Here is a 21115-nt window from a genome sequence, read left to right as displayed (position 1 = left end):
ACTGGTCGCAGCAAAAGATGCCATATTACATTCATTTTAACAGTAGTGAGGTCATTCAACTGTGAAATTCATCAAGCTGTAAAAGAGAAGTAGAGAACATAAAATTGTTGTACATGTGGTTTGTGTATTGCTTTGTTGATGTCACCCTTTGGGTCATAAAAAAACACGAACCAAAATGTAGTTTTGGTGGTGATTATTATGATATCATGATGGCGGTGGTTAAGATTATTATGACGATTGTTGTGTTGATGTTAGTGGTGACAAGCGATAATAACTAGTTGTGTTGATGTTAGTGGTGACAAGCGATAATAACTAGTTGTGTTTATGTTAGTGGTGACAAGCGATAATAACTAGTTGTGTTGATGTTAGTGGTGACAAGCGATAATAACTAGTATGAAAGTGGTGATAAAAACGGTCTGATGAGGCAGATGGTGGCGGTGGTGGTAGTGTTGAATATGGCAAATAATTGCAATCATTGCGGTGAGGTAAATGAGGTGGAAGCAGAAGTAACTGTTTGCATGTTTATCATGCAATAGCCAATTTCTGACATTTAAATCTCAAATACCGCAGTTACTGGAATCGATACAGCAATGCATGATGAATTACCGGCTGTATGAAACATCGATATGTATTGATCAGACATCGTCTGGTAGAATATTATTTGATTGTTGATTACCATGTATAGTGCATCGTGTACTTCAGCACATTCGTGTACATTCATATTGTCTGTTAGACCTTGTACATAACTATACAAGATTGTAAGCGCGTTTTGTAGAATAAAAAGTCAGTAACCTCAGACTTGAGTCTGCGTACCATCCTGGTGTTGTAAATGGCTACGTAAGATCATATGGATTGTTCAGGTGCTTTATATTTATCTGCAGGCGTTAACATCAAATCAGTGTCAATTAGACGCTTATGAACCGTATAATACAGACATGCCCGGTGCACGGGTTACAACAAAACTGGTGCGCCGAGGGAATGAAAACAAACCTGACCTCAAACTGTGATGAATCTCATGAGTTTTTATAGCATATGTTGAACTATTTTTTTATGCCTCCATGATTCGAAATGTCAACGCAAGTTGATGTACGCAAGGCTCTGAGGTTATAAAATTGGTATGTAGCATTCCATAATGGTCCTCTACAAAGTTTGTTCAAATTATGGATCAGGTATCCAAATTTTGGCCCCGCGGGATCACCATTTTTAAATAAGCGTTCGGATAACCTTTTCAAAAATAATCTTATCTAAAACCGCAAAGCGCAACGTCTTCATATTAAGAATCAGAAATTATATTTATCTAAAACGGTTGGTTCAAATGGTTAACAGAAGAGGCTAAAACTGGCCCGGTACGAGGGTCACCAGTTGTACATGGATTTATATTAGAAATACATGTACAAATATTTTTGAAACCGCAAAGTCCTAGCCGCCTTTTTTATTTGGTAAAAAGTATTCTCTAGAAGTCCTCTATACAGTTTTATTCAATCTTACACTTGGTGAATACTGGCCACTCCAATGTGATCTTACTATGCCTCTCTTCGAAGAAGAGGGGGTATATTGTTTTCACATGTCGGTCGGTCCGTCCTTCGGTCCGTCGGTCGGTCGGTCCGTCCACCAGATGGTTTCCGGATGATAACTCAAGAACGCTTAGGCCTAGGATCATAAAAATTCATAGGTACATTGATCATGACTGGCAGACGGCTCCTATTGATTTTCAGGTCACTAGGTCAAAGGTCAAGGTCACAGTGACAAAATAGTAAAATGGTATCCGGATGATAACTCAAGAATGCTTACGCCTAGGATCATGAAACTTCATAGGTACATTGATCATGACTGGCAGATGACCCCTATTGATTTTCAGGTCACTAGGTCAAAGGTCAAGGTCACAGTGACTCGAATTAGTAAAATGGTTTCCGGATGATAACTCAAGAATGCGTACGCCTAGGATCATGAAACTTCATAGGTACATTGATCATGACTGGCAGATGACCCCTATTGATTTTAAGGTCACTAGGTCAAAGGTCAAGGTCACAGTGACTCGAAACAGTAAAATGGTTTCTTGATGATAACTCAAGAATAATTAGGCCTTGGATCATGAAACTTCATAGGTACATTGATCATGACTGGCAGATCCCTATGTATAATCATGGGCTTCAAGCCTAATGTATTCTGAAATAAAACCTATAACCTTATCAAGTTTAATCACTGAACCAACACACCTAGTAGATGTTATCGTGCGACTGCCTCTGTGGTCAAAGCATGCCCTTCCTCGGGACTACCAGGAGTGTAGAGTGTTTTATGGTAAATAACGTAAAAATCTCTATAATGAGAATGCGGAGAGGTGTCAGGATTGTTTCTTAGCAACGTATAATGGTTCTCTACGAAGTTTGTCAAATGTGTGTCCCTATAGTCAAACGAACTCCCAAATCACGGGTTTCGAGCATTTAACATCTGAGCTTACGTTGTTCACGTGAGCATTCCAGAAACACCAGGATCTTCTTGATTAAAGTATTGTGAAATGTTCAGGCAACAATTTAGATCAGAACTAGATCTTGATGTGATTTTCAGGGCAACTTATGTCTGCAAAATAATTCAATACACCATTATTGCACGGAACTGTTTTGAATATTGTTAGGCATTTTACTGCCTCCCCCAGCGCGCAAGGGACCAAAATGATCTGGAGCGGTAGCGTTATATTTGCTACTTGTTGATAATGAATGACTTTTTATGCCTCTTGGCATGGAGCAGTCGTTTTATTATGACGTTTATTCATAGTTTTAGTTCAATGTAGCATTGTAACATGGCGGTCTTACCAGCGAAATGATGTTTGTGTCTAAGTTTTGGTATAATTATTGAAAAATAATGACTCACTCTGGCTATTATTGCATTTTCGTATTTGATGCGTTATTTTAATTACTGATAAGAATTTTGTATGAGTCTGTTGTTCTTGGCACCCTTACTACGTGCAAGATCATTAAACTATTATGCAATATCCAGTTTTATACATTATTACGTACTTTTTTATCGGTCCTGAAGATAATCATGGTATATTTGTATCGCTAAAAACATGGCGAAATGCATCATATTCCGTGTTTCCCAGATTTTCTTACGTAGCATGGACAGTAGTCGGATGTCTGAATGTACAGTTTACAGATCGTGTACTCTGAAACCTTTATTAGTCACTTAGTGTTTCGGCTATAGGTCCACCGTGTCTAGACAGATATTAACTAAAAGTTCATCAATCATCCATCTGATGTGTAGATTAGCATAGGCAAATATTCCCTCCAAAGAACTAAATTGCCGATCTTTCGAACTTGTCCGATTTTGGAACTTGTAGATTTACCAGTTCAGCTATTCTCTAAATTACGAATATAGGAATAAAGGCGCATTTTTATTTCAACGAATTAGATTGCCAAACTTATATTAATTGTGTAACCCGAAAAAAAATATTACAAACTCCATATATTGTACAAAGATAGGCAACTGTTTCCTTAACCAATTCATGCTTTACCCAAGTTTTAACTCTGTCGAGTATGCAACATGTTCATTTGGGCCGTGCTCTGTGAAAAGGTGGTTTAATGCATTTGCATAAAGTGTCGATCCAGATTAGCCTGTGCAGTCCGCACAGGCTAATCAGGGACGACACTATCCGCTTAAACTAGAATTTTGCTAAGAAGAGACTTTCTTTAAACAGAAAATATCATGCAAGCGGAAAGTGTCGTCTCTGATTAGCCTGTGCGTACTGCACAGGCTAATCTGGGACGACACTTTACGCACATGCATTATGCCCAGTTTTCTCAGAACACGACTCATTTTATATCAACGTGGACGTTTATGTTGCCGAATTTGGCTGAGGCCATTTGAAGATTTATGGACTACATGCGAGCGTATTTAGCAAGGTTGAACTTACTTTTATGGAAGACATCATAACGGCTCCGATATGTCTGGCAAATAACCATGGCTTTCCTGTCTGGAACAATAACTGTCGTAAACAGACAAGTCGTTTCCCAAAATATTCGACCTTAAGGCTATTAGGAATAACCATTTCGAGATTGAATTGAATTTTTCATTTATACGCGTTCTCTTTTATTGCTGATCCATATTCAGTGCCTCCCCCCCCCCATTTTGAGGAACGTGTTCATTAATTTGTCAGTTGTGGTTTGTAAATCACGTTTTACGACGGTGCTCCGAGAAACAAATTGATGTTCACATGTTGCTGCGTGTCGCAATATTTTCAAAGTTAAAAGAGTCTCTGCAAATTTTAAAATTAGGTACCCAACTGTGTTGATTTTGCACGCTCCAGCTTCAATATTGTTAATGCGCTTGTGTGAAGGAACCGATGAGCACTGTTACGAATTCATTCATTTATCGTTACGTGCGTATCATGATATTGATTGTTTTATTCTATGGACCTCAACGACCATATGTGTTTATATTCATATTCGATTAACGTTTATACATGTACTTAATGCGTCGACGTATTTTAAAGCGCTAACCGTATTCTAATTATATCGTATGCTCTGTATACTATTACTCGTTACTATAAAATAACTGAATATTTTGCACATATACCATTATAAAATTTGGCATTCGGCTTTATGTATAACAAAAAAAAGAACTACGCCTTTGCGGTAACATTTGACGTCGTCTGTCTATCCAACAATCAATACTTCTCATGGGACACCAACCGTGACAGCAAATGACATTTTTTTCGGAGTTATTTCCCATTAATTGACAGCGAGATTTGAGAGCATTGTTTTCATTGTATACTCGACTGATACTTGTAACGTTCAATGTGCGATAGGTTATTACAAACACAAAGAGTTTAACATCGTACCCGCATCACTTGATTTAGAGAATAAACAAAGCCAAAATCCGCCAGCTGTATGAACTTCTCTGTATATGTTTTGTTCGTTTTTTGTATCAGTTTGGAATCTGTTAGATTGGATGAAATCTGTTTGCTTTATCAGTGAGATAATCCGAGCGAGATTATGAGAATGTCCATCACTGTCAGTTTATTTATAAACTTAAGGGCGTTTTCAGCATCATCGGAAGATATCAGATTTATGGAATTGCTAATCGCACATAGATATGGGGCTAATATGTTCTTTTAAGGCCAGTTGTTGGTCAGAGAATTAAATTATCATTGTTTCCAAATGTTAAGTTATTGCTTATTGATCATTTGATTAATTCATTGATTTGTTCAGAGTCCTGTTTTATTGTATGTCAATAAAACAGCTTATATCGAACATGAAATAAAGGAAAAAATAAAAAAGGTGACAGGGCGCTGCTTAAATTGAGAATAATCAAAACAGTATCTCATAATTTGGTAAATATTGTATGTTGTTAGTTTTTGTCACTAATATGCTTCTAACGATTTGGGCCAATGTGTATATAAATTTTATTATCTCAATTGAGCACAGCGTGATCACGGTCATGTTTACTTTGCCTTTTTTCTTTGTTCGTCGTCCGTCGTGCGTCCTGACGCGACAACATTTACCTAGATTAAAATCTTAAGGTCCTAATTATCGCATAATCGACATGAAACTTGGTAGGACCGATTTCGTTTCTATGTCAAGGATGGTTAGGTGTAAAAATTAGATTAGATCTCCATGTGAATTGAAAAAGTAACTTATAGGATTAACATTGCCAAAACTGAGGGTTGATGAAACTTTTGTATATGATTAACATTTATGTAAAAGATAAAATTCATTCACACTCAACAGAGCTGAAGTTTCACTTTATGTGCATTAAATGTTACCTCGGTCGAGTTCAGAAACTATGCCACTTGGTCAACATGAAAAAATGTGTTATGAACTTCATTCAAACGCTTCTTTCTCATGAATTAATTCATTTCATTTCATGCTATTTTTACGGTTAAACATTTATAGTTACCGTATGTTATGTTATTCTTATTTCTCTCTGCTTGCAGGGTTACCTAGGGAAATTTGGCTACCTTGCAGATGCAAGCAGAGAAGTTGGGCCGGTTGGTCTGACGTCAAAAGACGCTTACGTTGACGCAATAAAGCGTCTTCAACGTTTCGGAAACATTACGGAAACGGGTGTTGTAGATAGGCGGACTATAGAACTAATGAATAAACCCCGTTGCGGGGTCCCCGATGAAAGCACTATACCAACGTCGTATTCCTTGACGTCTGGGTTTTATCGTACACGTCACAGGCGTTACGTGCTTTCTCCGACAAAATGGGAAAAAAATGATCTCACATATAGGTATGTTTTAGTTTTATGCTTTAATTAAGAAATGTTTTACACTGATTTACAATAAATTTTTCATATTTTCTTGATTTTAACTACATTGGGCGTTTTTAGCTCACCTAAGCACATGATGTTTATTAAGAACATTTGTGATCACCTTTTGTCCGTCGTGCGGCGTCATCATTTGCCTTGTGAACACTCTAGAGGCCACAATGATTGCGCGATTTTAATGAAACTTGGTCAAAAGATTTTTCCCAATCATTTCTTCGGCTAGTGAAAAATGGTTCCAATTGGTTAAAAACCAAGGCCGCCTTTGGGCGAGGCATTTGCTTTATATGGTTATAGTAAATATTGTTAAGACTAGATGCCAGCTTTATCGTCCGATCTTCATGCAACTGGCTCAGCAAATTTGTTCCAATGATATCTTGGACGAGTTCGAAAATTGTTCCGGTTTGTAAAAATCATGGCGGCCAGGGGGTGGGGCATTTTTCCTGATATGGCTATGTAAACACACTCGATGTCACATGTATGGTCCAATCTTCATGAAGCCTGGTCTAAACATTTGATATAATGATATCTTGGGTGAGTTCTTAAATGGTTCCGATCTGAAAACATGTTTACTAGGGGCGGGGCATTTTTCTTTAAATAGCCATAGACAAACCTTGTTAACTCTAGAAGTCACATTTATGGTCCAATTATAATGAAACTTGGTCAGGACATTAGTTTAAATGATAGCTCGGCTGAATTAAAAAATGGTAATGATTCGTCGAAATATATGGCTTTTTTATATGGCTATGGACAAACCTTGTTAACACAATAGAAGTCGCATTTGAGTCTTGGTCAGAACCTTTTTTAGCTCACCTGTCACGAAGTGACATGGTGAGCTTATGTGACCGTGTGATGTCCGGCGTCCGTATGTGTGTGCGTGTGTGCGTGCGTCCGTCCGTCCGTCAACAATTTGTTTGTGTAAACAGTAGAGGTCACAGTTTTCATCCAATCTATATGAAATTTTGTCAGAATTTTTATCTTTATGAAATCTGGGTTGGGAATGTATTTGTGTAATCTGGGGTAAAAAACTAGGTCAAAAACTAGGTCAAATAATAGAAAAACCTTGTGTAGACAGTAGAGGTCACAGTTTTCATTCAATCTTTATGAAATTTGGTCAGAATGTTTATCTTGATGAAATCTGGGTTGGGATTGTATTTGGGTCATCTGGGGTCAAAAACTAGATCACTAGGTCAAAAACTAGGTCAAATAATAGAAAAACCTTGTGTAGACATTAGAGGTCACAGTTTTCATCCAATCTTTATGAAATTTGGTCAGAATGTTGATCTTGATGAAATCTGGGTTGGGATTGTATTTGGGTCATCTGAGGTCAAAAACTAGGTCACTAGGTCAAATAATAGAAAAACCGTCAACAATTTGTTTGTGTATACGGTAGAGGTCACAGTTTTAATCCAATCTTTATGAAATTTGGTCAGAATGTTTATCTTGATGAAATCTGGGTTGGGATTGTATTTGGGTCATCTGGGGTCAAAAACTAGGTCACTAGGTCAAATAATAGAAAAACCTTGTGTAGACAATAGAGGTCACAGTTTTCATCTAATCATTATGAAATTTGGTCAGAATGATTATCTTGATGAAATCTGGGTTGGGATTGTATTTGGTTAGTCAGGTTAGCGATTCAGGGCCATCATGGCCCTCTTGTTGTAATTATATCTGGACTCAGTTCTAAAATGGTTCCCGTTCGTTTAAAAATAAATTGCCGCATGCTGTTTTGGCATTTTTCCTTACAGTAAAACCATGTTAATTCTGTAGTTGATATTTTGGCGAAGTTTGAAAATGGTTTCAGAAACATCTCGGAAATTTCTGAGTGCAGTTCAGCTCCCTGAAGCCTCAGGTGAGCGACCGTGGGCCGCTGTCACTCTTGTTTAAATTTCTTTCACTTGCACATTCATGTTTCTATATTGCACGTATTTTTACACGAGGAAAGAAAATTCACAAGTCCAGATTGTCTTATAAGTGGTTATATCCTTCCCTTCATCACAGTACATGTATATTGTTCTGTAAGAGCCCATTTAAACTGTGCGCCTTAAAGTTGTTTTAATGTTTTAGGTGCCTGAAGGAGAGCAGTTATTATGCATTGTGAGAAATGATTTCATACTTCTCATTAAATGATGTAAGATATTAGAAATCCTCGAAACTATAGTTTTATTCCATTTATATAAACACATTGAACATTGTTTAACCGCAAACTGCTACAGAGCCTAATAATAACGAGTCATTCAAAGAAAGAACACTATCAGTCTAGAGAATTATGCCACGAAAAGGGCTCATTTAGGCTGGCATGGCAGAAGCATATTTACAGTTACGCTAATGGGTCACATATGGGCTGTGGCCAGTCTCTCAGCATGTTAGGGTAATTAGGGGCCATAAAACTGCACAGGGCCGGTGTGGTTTCAAGTTGCTTCCAAGTATTGTTTAACTATGTATTCTTATAATCAGTTTTGCATGTTCTCATGATATATGTTTAGACTGATAAGTTAATTAAAATACAGTAAAATATATAATTTCAAGATATTTAAAATACATGGAATATTTCAAAATTCAGAATTGATAAAAAAAATAGGTACATGTATGAACAATATGTTCTGGAATCATGACATTTGAGACATATTGCTACATTATTAATTTCAAAATGTATTATTTGCAATAAAAACAAAACAAAATATCTAGAAAAAAAACAATGTAACACAAGTTTATTCACAGATCAATGCAGTAATGATTAAGCTCACAGTGTGCATTGTTTTGCTAATCATGCTAAAATGTCACATTTTGAGATATTTTATTTGAAGTTAACACTGATATAACACTAATCTACGGGAGTTAACAAAAAATTTGCCAATCAAACAATTCAAACAATTTCCTCGCAATGTTTATTATGCACAAGGTATTAAATCTTGATTTCCAACAATTTTTGCATGTGCTTCCAGGATTTTGTAGTGAATAAAACACTGTGTAGCTGTGAAATACTAAAAACGCAGAAGGTGCCTCAGAATTGAAGTTTGGGCATACCAGCCAACTTCTTATCAACTACAATGGCCCCTTAATTACTCTAATCATGATGGGATGCTGACCACAGCACACATGAATGGGCATCTTGCCATTATCTGTAACTGTACATATGGTTGGCACTGACCAGCCTGAATGAGCGCTTTTCCTGGCATTATTCTCTGGTATTCACCGGTATTCACACTATGTAACTATTAACCCATTTATGCCTAGTGGACTCTCACATCCTTCTAAATTGGATCACTTTTTTTCAAAATTAGGGATGTCTAATATATTTATTTCTATATTTAGAATGATTCTTACAGAAATTCCTTTAAGCAAACGGCGCAGACCCTGGTGAGACGCCGCATAATGCGGCGTCTCATCAGGGTCTACGCTGTTTGCCACGGCCTTTTTTTCTAGACGCTCGGCATAAATGGGTTAATATGTAAGTACCGTATGATAAACAAAGGTTACCCATACTATAAATAAAGTCATTTTATAACGCTACAGAAGTACCATTATTATCCACTTTGTCGCATTTTCGATGACAGTCGCTTCGATAGTTTTATGCAACCACGAGAAGTTTGTCTTCGGATAGTCTCTTATTTTGCCGACAAAATCACGTGATCAATAAGGAGAATGTATATTCAACTGAAACGTTCTAAAACTCAAAGTAGCGTTAGTAAAAAAAAATAATGAAAGTTGACAGGTAGAAAGTATTGACATTTACAATAAATCACAGATTATGAATAGGATACATGGCAAACTGAAGTCGACTAGACCAGACGTTTCAGCAGTTCTAATAATATGTAGATGTTTATCCAAATTACATAAGTGTTTAAATGGTAACATTTTCCAAACGTGACGTTGTTAATTCATATTTCTTTCAAAAATCTGCAAAGCTAAACGCGTTTAAAACTATGCCAATAACGTATCCCTTTATTGAGTTATGATGTACACAACCTCGGTGCATGTTGCTCTGACTCCAGGCAGTGTGTTGGCAATATGAGAGCCCCACTTGCATGCTGTCAGAGTAACTGCTCCAATGTGATTCGCAGCCCAGACTACATGTTTTTATGAGTCTCAAATGAGTGTTTATGGAGAGAATTCCGCATCTTGCATGATACATGTGCTGAGGTACAGAGTTTTATGTGGATGAGAACAAGCATACCGTTAATGTGTTAATGTACCCATGATGTAGTTTCTGTTTGCGTCTAAAAATACGTACTGATATGAATAAATGTTAAATATATATTATTCAGGATAAAATTATCCAAATTGCTATATGCATGTTCCATGCTTGTTGACCATTTAGGATAACTTTCAAGTTAAGTAAAGTAAAACTGTATAATGCTTTTTTATCTATGCATCAATCACATGTTGAGTTCAACATGTATTTTCTACGACGTTGATCTACGATAACTGAGATTCTCAGGCGCAACCCACAAGTTCTATATGGCATAAACCCTTCAACTAATGTTCACACAAGGTCATTGTGTTTCTTCGAATCATTTATTGCCATTAATTTCCGCGTTGCCATGCTTATAAACATGCTTAGTATGTGAGTTAAAACATATCAAATATATCATATTCACGAACTGTTTTCGTATGAATTATAATAATGAGTAGATATAACCAGTTTTAATGAAGCAAGCTTGTTACAGAATCGAGCCGCGCTCTCGGAGAATCGGGCTGAGTGCATGTCCGTTAAGTATCGTTCAATATTTTCATTAAAAAAAAAACACTCTTTTATTCTAATATTTCGCCCAAATGGGTGTTTTTTTCTATGAAAATGTATATGTGTATCCCTACTGGATATGAAACTGAGTATCGTTCAATAGCTGTATATGTTTATCCCTACTGGATATGAAACTGAGTATCGTTCAATAGCTGTATATGTTTATCCCTACTGGATATGAAACTGAGTATCGTTCAATAGCCGGAATAGTCTGCACAGGCGCCACTGTCCGCCCACACTTGATCACAGGTGTGAAGGACTTAAACGAAAATTTCCATTAAGCGTAAAATTGTAGTCCTTTACTAGCCTGTGTGAAGTGCATCTTGCAATCTGGGACGAAAATTGGAGCACATTCAATTAGCCCGGGTTTCCTAAAACGTGACGCATAAACCATGCAATCGTCAAGCAGATGTGCGACACTTCACAATACCGTCCCACTTTCTTCGCCACTAGAGTTGTTTGCATATGCTTGTTTTCGAACAAACCAGGATTTCATTCGAAAAGGATCTTCAGTGGCTCTTCGGCCCTCTAGTGTCTATATTGTTCTCTGTACCCTATTGTTAAAAGCGGATGTGACCATTGATGTCACATGAAGATGCGAAATGAGTGGCTCCATTATCTTAGTTAAAGCAGACTGAAAAAAATTCCTTGTCGGCATTTTATCGCGCTTTGATCGCGAATCGCGTCGATGTAGTTCCCGTTCGGTATCCGGGGACCTTCGAGAGATTCTAGTATGGTCACGTGATAACATCTTGGTCCGGAAGAAGCTACGAATCCACGATGGGATGTGTCGTGGCTGTGTACGTGGCCGGTTTCGCACACTGGTATTGTTTAAAATGAAAAAAATATGCGGCCCGTTTTGGGGGAATCAAATCACGTGCATCCTGTCTATCAGCTAAATATGATAAATGAATAAATACTTGCAATTATGTTAGCAGCAAATGGCGGCTGCGCTCGCAAGTCTGATGCGCGTCATTCCTGAAGACCGTCAATATCACCTCATATCTTACGCTAGTTTTAGTGCAACACTGGCGTAATTTATAGCACCTTATTAAAAAAAACAACATTTTTTTCTCGTGTGAAAAGGATCCCATTTTCACGTGTTTAAGTTTGTTTGTCATATTTATGCCCCCCTTCGAAGAAAAGGGGGTATATTGTATTGCTCATGTCGGTCCGTCGGTATATCAGATGGTTTCCGGATGATAACTCAAGAACGCTTAGGCCTAGGACCATGAAACTTCATAGGTACATTGATCATGACTGGCAGATGACCCCTATTGGTTTTCAGGTCACTAGGTCAAAGGTCAAGGTCACAGTGACTCGAAATAGTAAAATGGTTTCCGGATGATAACTCAAGAATTCTTAAACCTAGGATCATGAAACTTCATAGGTACATTGATCATGACTGGCAGATGACCTCTATTGATTTTGAGGTCACTAGGTCAAAGGTCAAGGCCACAGTAACTCGATACAGTAAAATGGTTTCCGGATGATAGCTCAAGAATGCTTGCACCTAGGATCATGAAACTTCATATGAACATTGATCATGACTGGCAGATGACCCCTATTGATTTTCAGGTCACTAGGTCAAAGGTCAAGGTCACAGTGACTCGAAACAGTAAAATGGTTTCCGGCTGATAACTCAAGAATGCTTACGCCTAGGATCATGAAACTTCATGGGAACATTTATCATGACTGGCAGATGACCCGTATTGATTTTCAGGTCACTAGGTCAAAGGTCAAGGTCACAGTGACTCGAAACAGAAAAATAGTTTCCGGATGATAACTCAAGAATGCTTACGCCTAGGATCATGAAACTTAATAGATACATTGATAATGACTGGCAGATGACCCCTATTGATTTTCAGTTCACTAGGTCAAAGGTCAAGGTCACAGTGACAAGAAACGTATTCACACAATGGATTCCACTACAACTGACAGCCCATATGGGGGGCATGCATGTTTTACAAACAGCCCTTGTTTGTGTTGTGTGTGTGTCACCAACTTTCAATATATCAAGAAATCTTTGTTAAGAGATTAAAATAAGTTTGCTTTTAAAAACCTGACTTGGATTCATCCTTAGCATAAGAAGATTCGTGGTAATACATGTATATTAAACAATCTACCGGTAATTAGATTGGTCGAAGTTTTGGCTCAAAGTCATAAACTCAATGTATTAATTTCTGTCCACTCAGGCCCTCAATACAATTTCATCACATTTGGTTATCGTCCGTTCGCCGGTCCGTTCGACGTGATATTCATCAATATCAATCTAGAAAAGTATTGAAGGGATTCAAATGATAATTCTCATTGCCATTTTGTTGATGATGATGATGATGATGATGATGATGATGATGATGATGATGATGATGATGATGATAGTGGCTGTGATGATGATGATGATGATGATGATGATGATGATGATGATGATGATGATGATGATGATGATGATAGTGGTGGTGGTGGTGATGATGATGATGATGATGATGATGATGATGATGATGATGATGATGATGATGATGATGATAGTGGTGGTGGTGGTGATGATGATGATGATGATGATGATGATGATGATGATGATGATGATGATGATGGTGGTGGTGGTGGTGATGATGTTGATGATGATGATGATGATGATGATGATGATTATTATTAGTATTATTGTTATTATTATTATTATTGGATTGTGACAATTCGTAATATTCACAATTTAAATGTGTCAAATTAAATCATTGTCTTTAAAATTTCGTTGTCACATAAAAGTTGTCTTGTAGCTGGTGACTTACTGTATGCGTCTGGGCCTCATTTATAGCCACTTAGAACAATGTACATGACTAAGACTTTTAATGAGCCAATCATTACGTTCCCACTTAGCAAAGGCTGGCTATTAAAGCCCCGTTCTTAACATTTCGTGCACCACTTTGCCTTGGGGATTTGGACACCGGCACCACTGCTAAGCCTCCACATGACTTGCCGGTTGACGCGGTTAGGGTTTCTCTCGGAACACACGTTTCGCTTGTGTTTTAGGGGCTGTGGATAAGGTTTCAGTTTTCACGGTGTTGATTTTGCATAAGACGTGTTGATTTGCTTTGGGTTTTATCCGGTACAACTTGTTTTCACGGTTGTGTGAATTGAATTAGTTGTATATGGTTCATGGTTTAATGATTTTGTTGTCGCACTTTATTGATTTGTATGTGTTCATTTTGAGTTAAGGTTCTTCAAATATTATGGTATTGTGACGGAATAATCGAATAAGTAAAATAGTTTTATTTCATGGATACAACTTCTTCAATGACATTCTAAATTCTGTACTCGCGAAAGGAAGGAATTGTCGAGCATAAAAATAAGAAAACAACGAAGTTTGGTTAACATTATTTTTTTAAACCGTTTGAAGTTTCAATGGTTGTAAACTGTGCTTGTGTTAATGCCTCGCATTTGATATTGGTTTACGTCCGCGTTCTTTAAGTTTCCTTATTGTTCGATTCTTATGATTCAGAGAAGGAAATATTAAGTTTTATTATCGAGTCACACCATATCGTTACTTCATTTTAAGCTTGTCTAGGCTATTAGAAGGAGTCGTATTTTAACAAGGATTTTTTTCTTTGTATTCTAATTCAACGCGATATTTGAGAAAATATATTATTTTGGGTTTGATATTCAAGTAAATTTTTGATGTGTTTGGCGAACATGACGAGTAGAAGAAACCAAAGTAACACTTATCCTTCGTCACAACACACAGGGTGATTTGAGATCATTAGAAGCAAGCGCGGATCTTTTCTCAGTCGGATAGCCAGATGTGTATTTTGTTGGCCGAGAAGTCTTCAATGAAAATGCACTAAAAGCAGAAACAGAGCTCCCCCGTGGAGCCGTACAGCAGGCGGAAAAAGGGACGAACGAACGTTCTGACGGACGGACCTTCGGGATAAGGCACCAGGGTGCGGCGAGCCCTTGTTCAGCTGGGTTGCGATGTAATAGAAATCATCACAACCTGCTTGAATGAGGACTTGCTCACTCTACGTCACCGTGCCGCTTGTTGTGCCGCCATGAACACGTCTGTCTGAGTTGAATATGAATCAGAAGACCAGTCATATGTTGGTGGTGGTTTTGCTTGTTGTGGTCAAAATGGTGGTGGTGGTGGTGATGTCGGCGTCTGAAGTTGGAGTCAAAGGCAGCATTTGTTTTCATTTATGGCTTTGTTCGTTTTTTTCTTCTTGTACTTACGTCTCTCTCCGTTAAAACGTTTATGTTGCACTTGTTTTTGCTGCTGCTGATGTTGCGGTTAGTGTTGACGAGTATGAATGTGGCTGGTTTTAGTTCAAGCAAGTTTGATTGTAAACGATGATTGTGTTCAAACTATATTTCACGTTATTGGAGAGACCCAAATGCATGCTTGGTATACGTCTTTGAATTTTAGCTCATGCTTGTCTTATATGCTTCAACACTAACCAATCTTCGAGTGTCGTTAGTGAGTTGGACAAAGTGGTAGCATTATTTTCCTTCTTCATTTAAACATTATGGTTATAAAAGGCATCTTCAGTACTATCGTGTTAGACATGTTAAATTTCCTTGTATCAATTAATTATACGTCGATTGTAAGCAGTCTGAAACCGGAAATGTTTGAGTGTCGATTCAATTTCGGTAGCACGAGATTCGAACGATGATATATAATTATGTGTGGTTTAAATAGCAGACGATAAATGTGCTCTGTTGACGCAAGGATTCTAATCACAAACAGAATCAAAAGAAAATAAAAGTACTCCACTGCATTCCCCACTGCCATGTTCACTTTACCAAAACACTTTGACATCATTGTTCTGTTTTTATTTAACGTATTTAGTTATCACCTTCACTCGTTATACCATAACCTTAAAGCCCAGCGTTTGCTGTGTATATCATTTGAATTTGATCTAGTCTGGCCAGTAAACATATTTTGTTTTCATTAAAATAAATTAAATAAATCGATTATTATAAATACAGAATGATTTAATTCAGAGTTTTTTTAATAGAAAATGTGACTACTGTCTATTGCATACTGGTAGGTCACTGAAACGTATTTTAATTATTTGCCCCACGCAACACAGAAATTGAGCATTGTTTACAATCTTAACGATTCAGACGTTTAAAAATGCGTCTGTATATTTAATATGCATTTATAATAAGGAGGGTGTTTTTAATATGGCGATTGGCTTAAACATCGCTGTATACAGCACAATGAATCACTAAAATAAATTTGGAAATAATTTCATACGTAAAACTTCGCTTCATTTTGCGTTATTATGTCACATGCACATCTTTTACTTAAGTGTTTATACATATTGCATTATATTATACGTTATGCACTGACAATATAATAATTCAAACATAATTATTATAGGTTGAAAGTTTTATAGCAAATTAAAAGATTTGCGTTTCTATGTGTAGTTCGAATGCCTTGGGCATTCTTAGAAGCAATATTTGCACTTGTCTGCACAAAAGAGAAAGTTAATTGTAACATTAACTTTTTCTTTTTGTAGTTCGAGCATGCATTGAGCATTTCTTAGAAGCAATTTGTGCACTTTTGTGCTAACAATTATAATCTTTAAGAAAAGCGTTTGATTTCTATTAGATGATTATAAGAGGTATAAGATGTCAGTACACATGTATATATATATTCAGATATATATTATAAGAGGTATAAGATGTCAGTACACATGTATATCTATTCAGATATATATATTATAAGAGGTATAAGATGTCAGTACACATATATATCTATTCAGATATATATTATAAGAGGTATAAGATGTCAGTACACATGTATATCTATTCAGATGTATATTATAAGAGGTATAAAATGTCAGTACACATGTATATCTATTCAGATATATATTAGTATAAGATGTCAGTACACATGTTTATCTATTCAGATATATATTAACCAAGCCGCAAAAAAGAATTGCATTTTTATTAAATTCACAAGAAGCGGGATTCAAGCTATCTATATAATTTCGTTCGGCTGTTTTCTATCTTATATCACCGTTTGCCTTGCAAAAGACTTTCGTGAACAAATAGAAAGTTTTATTGCAAAAATAATGTTTTGACTAGCAGTAAAACTGTATACTGCTGTGAGGTTGTAATTCTCCGAGTAATAGTCCTAGAATTATGCACAACCTTGCTTGTTAAAGCCCCTTACTGATGCACAACCTTGCTTGTTATAGCCCCTTACTGATGCACAGCCTTGCTTGTTAAAGCCCCTTACTGATGCACAACCTTGCTTGTTAAAGCCCCTAACTGATGCACAACCTTGCTTGTTATAGCCCCTTACTGATGCACAACCTTGCTAGTTATAGTCCCATACTTATATACAACCTTGCTAGTTATAGCCCCATACTTATATACAACCTTGCTAGTTATAGCCCCATACTTATGTACAACCTTGTGAATACGAGCCCAAGACGTATGCATAACCTTACGAGCAACATACCCATGTATAACTTGTTTGTTCGAACCCCAATATCATGATGCATGTGACATTGAGAGTTCAGTCCCAAGACACTTTTACAGCATTGTGAGTACGAACCCCAGACTCGTGTACAGCCTTGTCCATTGTCAAGTCGGCAATCACCTTACTCTACCATGATACTCTCAGCAATACACAGATTACTTAATGGCCATTTTTAGCTCACCTGAGCACAATGTGCTCATGTTGAGCTTTTGTGATCGCCTTTTGTCCGTCGTCCGTCGTGCGTTGTGCGGCGTCAACATTTGCCGTGTTAACACTCTAGAGGCCACATTTATTGTCCAATCTTCATGAAATTTGGTCAGAAGATTAGTCACAATAATATATTGGATGAGTTAGAAAATGGTTACGTTAGCTTGAAAAACATGGCTGCCAAGGGGCGGGGCATTTTTCCTTATATGGCTATAGTTAAATCTTGTTAACACTCTAGAGGCCACATTTATTGTCCGATCTTCATGACACTTGGTCAGAAGATTCATCCCAATAATATCTTGGACGAGTTCGAAAGTGATGCCAGTTGGTTGAAAAACATGGCCGCTAGGGGGCGGGGCATTTTTCCTTATATGGCTATTGTAAAACCTTGTTTACACTCTAGAGGCCACATATATTTTCCGATCTTCATGGTCTGAATATTTGTCCCAATGATATCTTGGAATAGTTCGAAAATGGTTCCGAATGCTAAACAAACATAACCACCAGGGGACGGGGCATTTTTCCGTATATGGCTATAGTAACATCTTGTTAACACTCTACATGTCACATTTATTGTCCAATCTTCATGAAATTTGGTCAGAAGATTGGTCTCAATGATATCTTGGATGAGTTCGAAAATGGTTACGTTTGCTTGAAAAACATGGCTGCCAAGGGGCGGGGCAAATTTTCCTTACATGGCTATATATAGCTATGGTAATATCTTGTTAACACTCTAGAGGTCACATTTATTGTCCGATCGTCATGAAAATTGGTCAGAAGCTCCATCCTAATGATATCTTGGATGAGTTTGAAAATGGTTCCGGTTGGTGGAAAAACATGACTGCCAAGGGGCGTGGCATTTTTCCTTATATAGCAATGGTAAAACATTGTTAACACTTTAGAAGACATATTTGTTGTCCGATCATCATGAAACCTGGTCAGAAGATTTGTCCCAATGATATCTTGGACAAGTTCGAAAACGGTTCCAGTTGGTTGAAAAACATGGCTACCAGGGGGCGGGGCATTTTTCCTTATATGGCTTCATGAAACTTTTTCAGAATATTTTTTTTGGCGTAGTATGAAAATGGTTCTGGTCTGTTGAAAAACGTGGCTGCTACTCATGAAAGTTGGTAAGAACATTTGTTCTAATGACATCTTGGGCTGCACAGAACAGATCAGTTCCTTTGAATCTCATGTGAGCGACTTTGTGCCTTTCAGGCCCTCTTGTTAAACTACTTGATTAACATATAGTTCGCTTTACAATTGCAATACCTGTGTGCCATCATGTTAGAAAACAGTGTTTCTTTTCAAACAAAAACAGCTATTTCGTTTAGGTTTATGGCTATTAAATTCGATCCCCACGCATTCGAAAACTTACCCTTTTTACTGACCTTTTGTCAGTGAGTGTTTGTTATTCTGCAATACTTATAGACATATAATTTCAAAATAGTTACTTACAAAGAATTCAAAGAAATTGAACACGTCATTTAGTTCCTACGCATCTTTACTCAAGACCGTAGGTTAATCGACTATAAACTATGATAAGCAGATTATATTGCTCACTACATTTTCAATTAAAAAATACATAATTATAGACGATATTCGTTTTTCCCCGCTAGAATATTGAACACGACGCCGGACCTGAGCGCGGAAAAGGTGCGGCAGATATTGCGAGACGCCTTCCGGGTGTGGAGCATCGTGACGCCCCTGACCTTCACCGAGGTCGTCCATTCCAGCGCCGACATCCTCATCCTCTTCGCCGAGGGTAACCATGACGACGGCTACGCCTTTGACGGAAAAGGTAACCTGGGATTTATGTTCAGATCATCGTTTATGTCGTTTATGTCTGTCGTATAATTTGTTTGATGGTATAAACGATAAGATAATACATATCAATAATATTGTGTGCGTTATAAACTGCTTATAAATAAATTAGTTTTTATTAAAAAGATTTAAATAAATTATTGAATTGGTATTCATTACTGTTCTATTTGATTGGAACACACGTTCATGATAGCGACTTTTCGTTTAATATTTTGCAATAAAACACTTTATTTACCACACCACAGGTTCCGTGTTGGCACATGCGTTCTTCCCCGGGGAGGATAAGGGAGGAGACACCCACTTTGACGAGGCCGAAACGTGGACATTTAACTCTTCCGAAGGTACGCTTCTGTGACTTTATTAATTATCTGTGGTTTCGGGTCAGTCTGTGATTTAGACCGGTCTATGTCTGTTAACTGAGACCATTCTGTTGTTTTAGGATAGCCTTTGATATAAACAAATATGTGATTTATTTAAAGCCAGGCGGTGATATTGTATGATTTAATGACGGACTGTGGTATAAGACTACTGTAAGTTTTAATGCCGCACTTTGATATAAGAATACGGTTTGATTTAATGCCGGACTGTAGTATAAGAATACGGTTTGATTTAATGCCGGACTGTGGTATAAGAATACGGTTTGATTTAATGCCGGACTGTGGTATAAGACTACTTTATGATTTAATGGCGGCCTTTGGTATAATACTACAGTATGATTTAATGCCGGACTGTGATATAAGACTACTGTATGATTTGAATGCCGCACTGTAGTATATGACTACTATATGATTTAATACCGGACTGTGGTATAAAACTACTATATGATTTAATGCCGCACTTTGATATAAGAATACGGTTTGATTTAATGCCGGACTGTGGTATAAGAATACGGTTTGATTTAATGCCGGACTGTGGTATAATACTACTATATGATTTAATGCCGGACTGTGATATAAGACTACTGTATGATTTGAATGCCGCACTGTAGTATATGACTACTATATGATTTAATACCGAACTGTGGTATAAAACTTCTGTATGATTTAATGCCGGACTGTGGTATAAGACTACTGTATGATTTCATGCCGGACTGTGGTATAAGACTAAAGTTTGATTTAATGCCGGACTGTGGTATAAGACTAAAGTATAATTTAATGCTGGACTGTGGTATAAGACTACTGTATGATTTAATCCCGGACTGTGGTATAATACACAAGTATTATTTAATGCCGGACTGTGGTATAAGACTACTATATGATTTAATACCGGACTGTGGTATAAAACTACTATATGCTTTAATACCTGACTGTAGTTTAACCCTTAAGTATGATTTAATGCCGCACTGTGGTATAAGACTACTTTTTTATTTAATCCCGGAATGTGGTTTAACACTAAAGTATGATTTAATCCCGGACTGTGGTATAAGACTAAAGTATGATTTAATCCCGGACTGTGGTATAAGACTAAAGTATGAGTAAATGACGGACTGTGCATGGTATAAGACTACTTTAAGATGTGAATGCCGCACTGTGGAATAAAACTACTGTATGATTTAATGCCGGACTTTGGTATAAGACAACTCTATGATTTAATTC

The 21115-nt window shown here is 37.2% G+C and overlaps 1 protein-coding gene across 1 annotated transcript in view; it reads left to right on the top strand.

The window, feature by feature from the left end:
* LOC127865181 (matrix metalloproteinase-2-like) overlaps positions 1-21115 on the top strand; it is a 77059-nt gene that overhangs the window by 42678 nt on the left and 13266 nt on the right. The window contains exons 2-4 of the mRNA XM_052405152.1: positions 5930-6228; positions 19316-19497; positions 19766-19861. Of these exons, the coding sequence (XP_052261112.1) occupies positions 5930-6228; positions 19316-19497; positions 19766-19861 (577 nt within the window). The remainder of the gene's footprint in view (positions 1-5929; positions 6229-19315; positions 19498-19765; positions 19862-21115) is intronic.

The sequence above is a fragment of the Dreissena polymorpha genome, chromosome 1 (genome assembly GCF_020536995.1).
Source record: "Dreissena polymorpha isolate Duluth1 chromosome 1, UMN_Dpol_1.0, whole genome shotgun sequence".
Classification (NCBI taxonomy): Eukaryota; Metazoa; Mollusca; class Bivalvia; order Myida; family Dreissenidae; genus Dreissena; species Dreissena polymorpha.
Note: the sequence above shows the minus strand (reverse complement) of the source record. Positions and strands in the feature narration are given on the sequence as shown.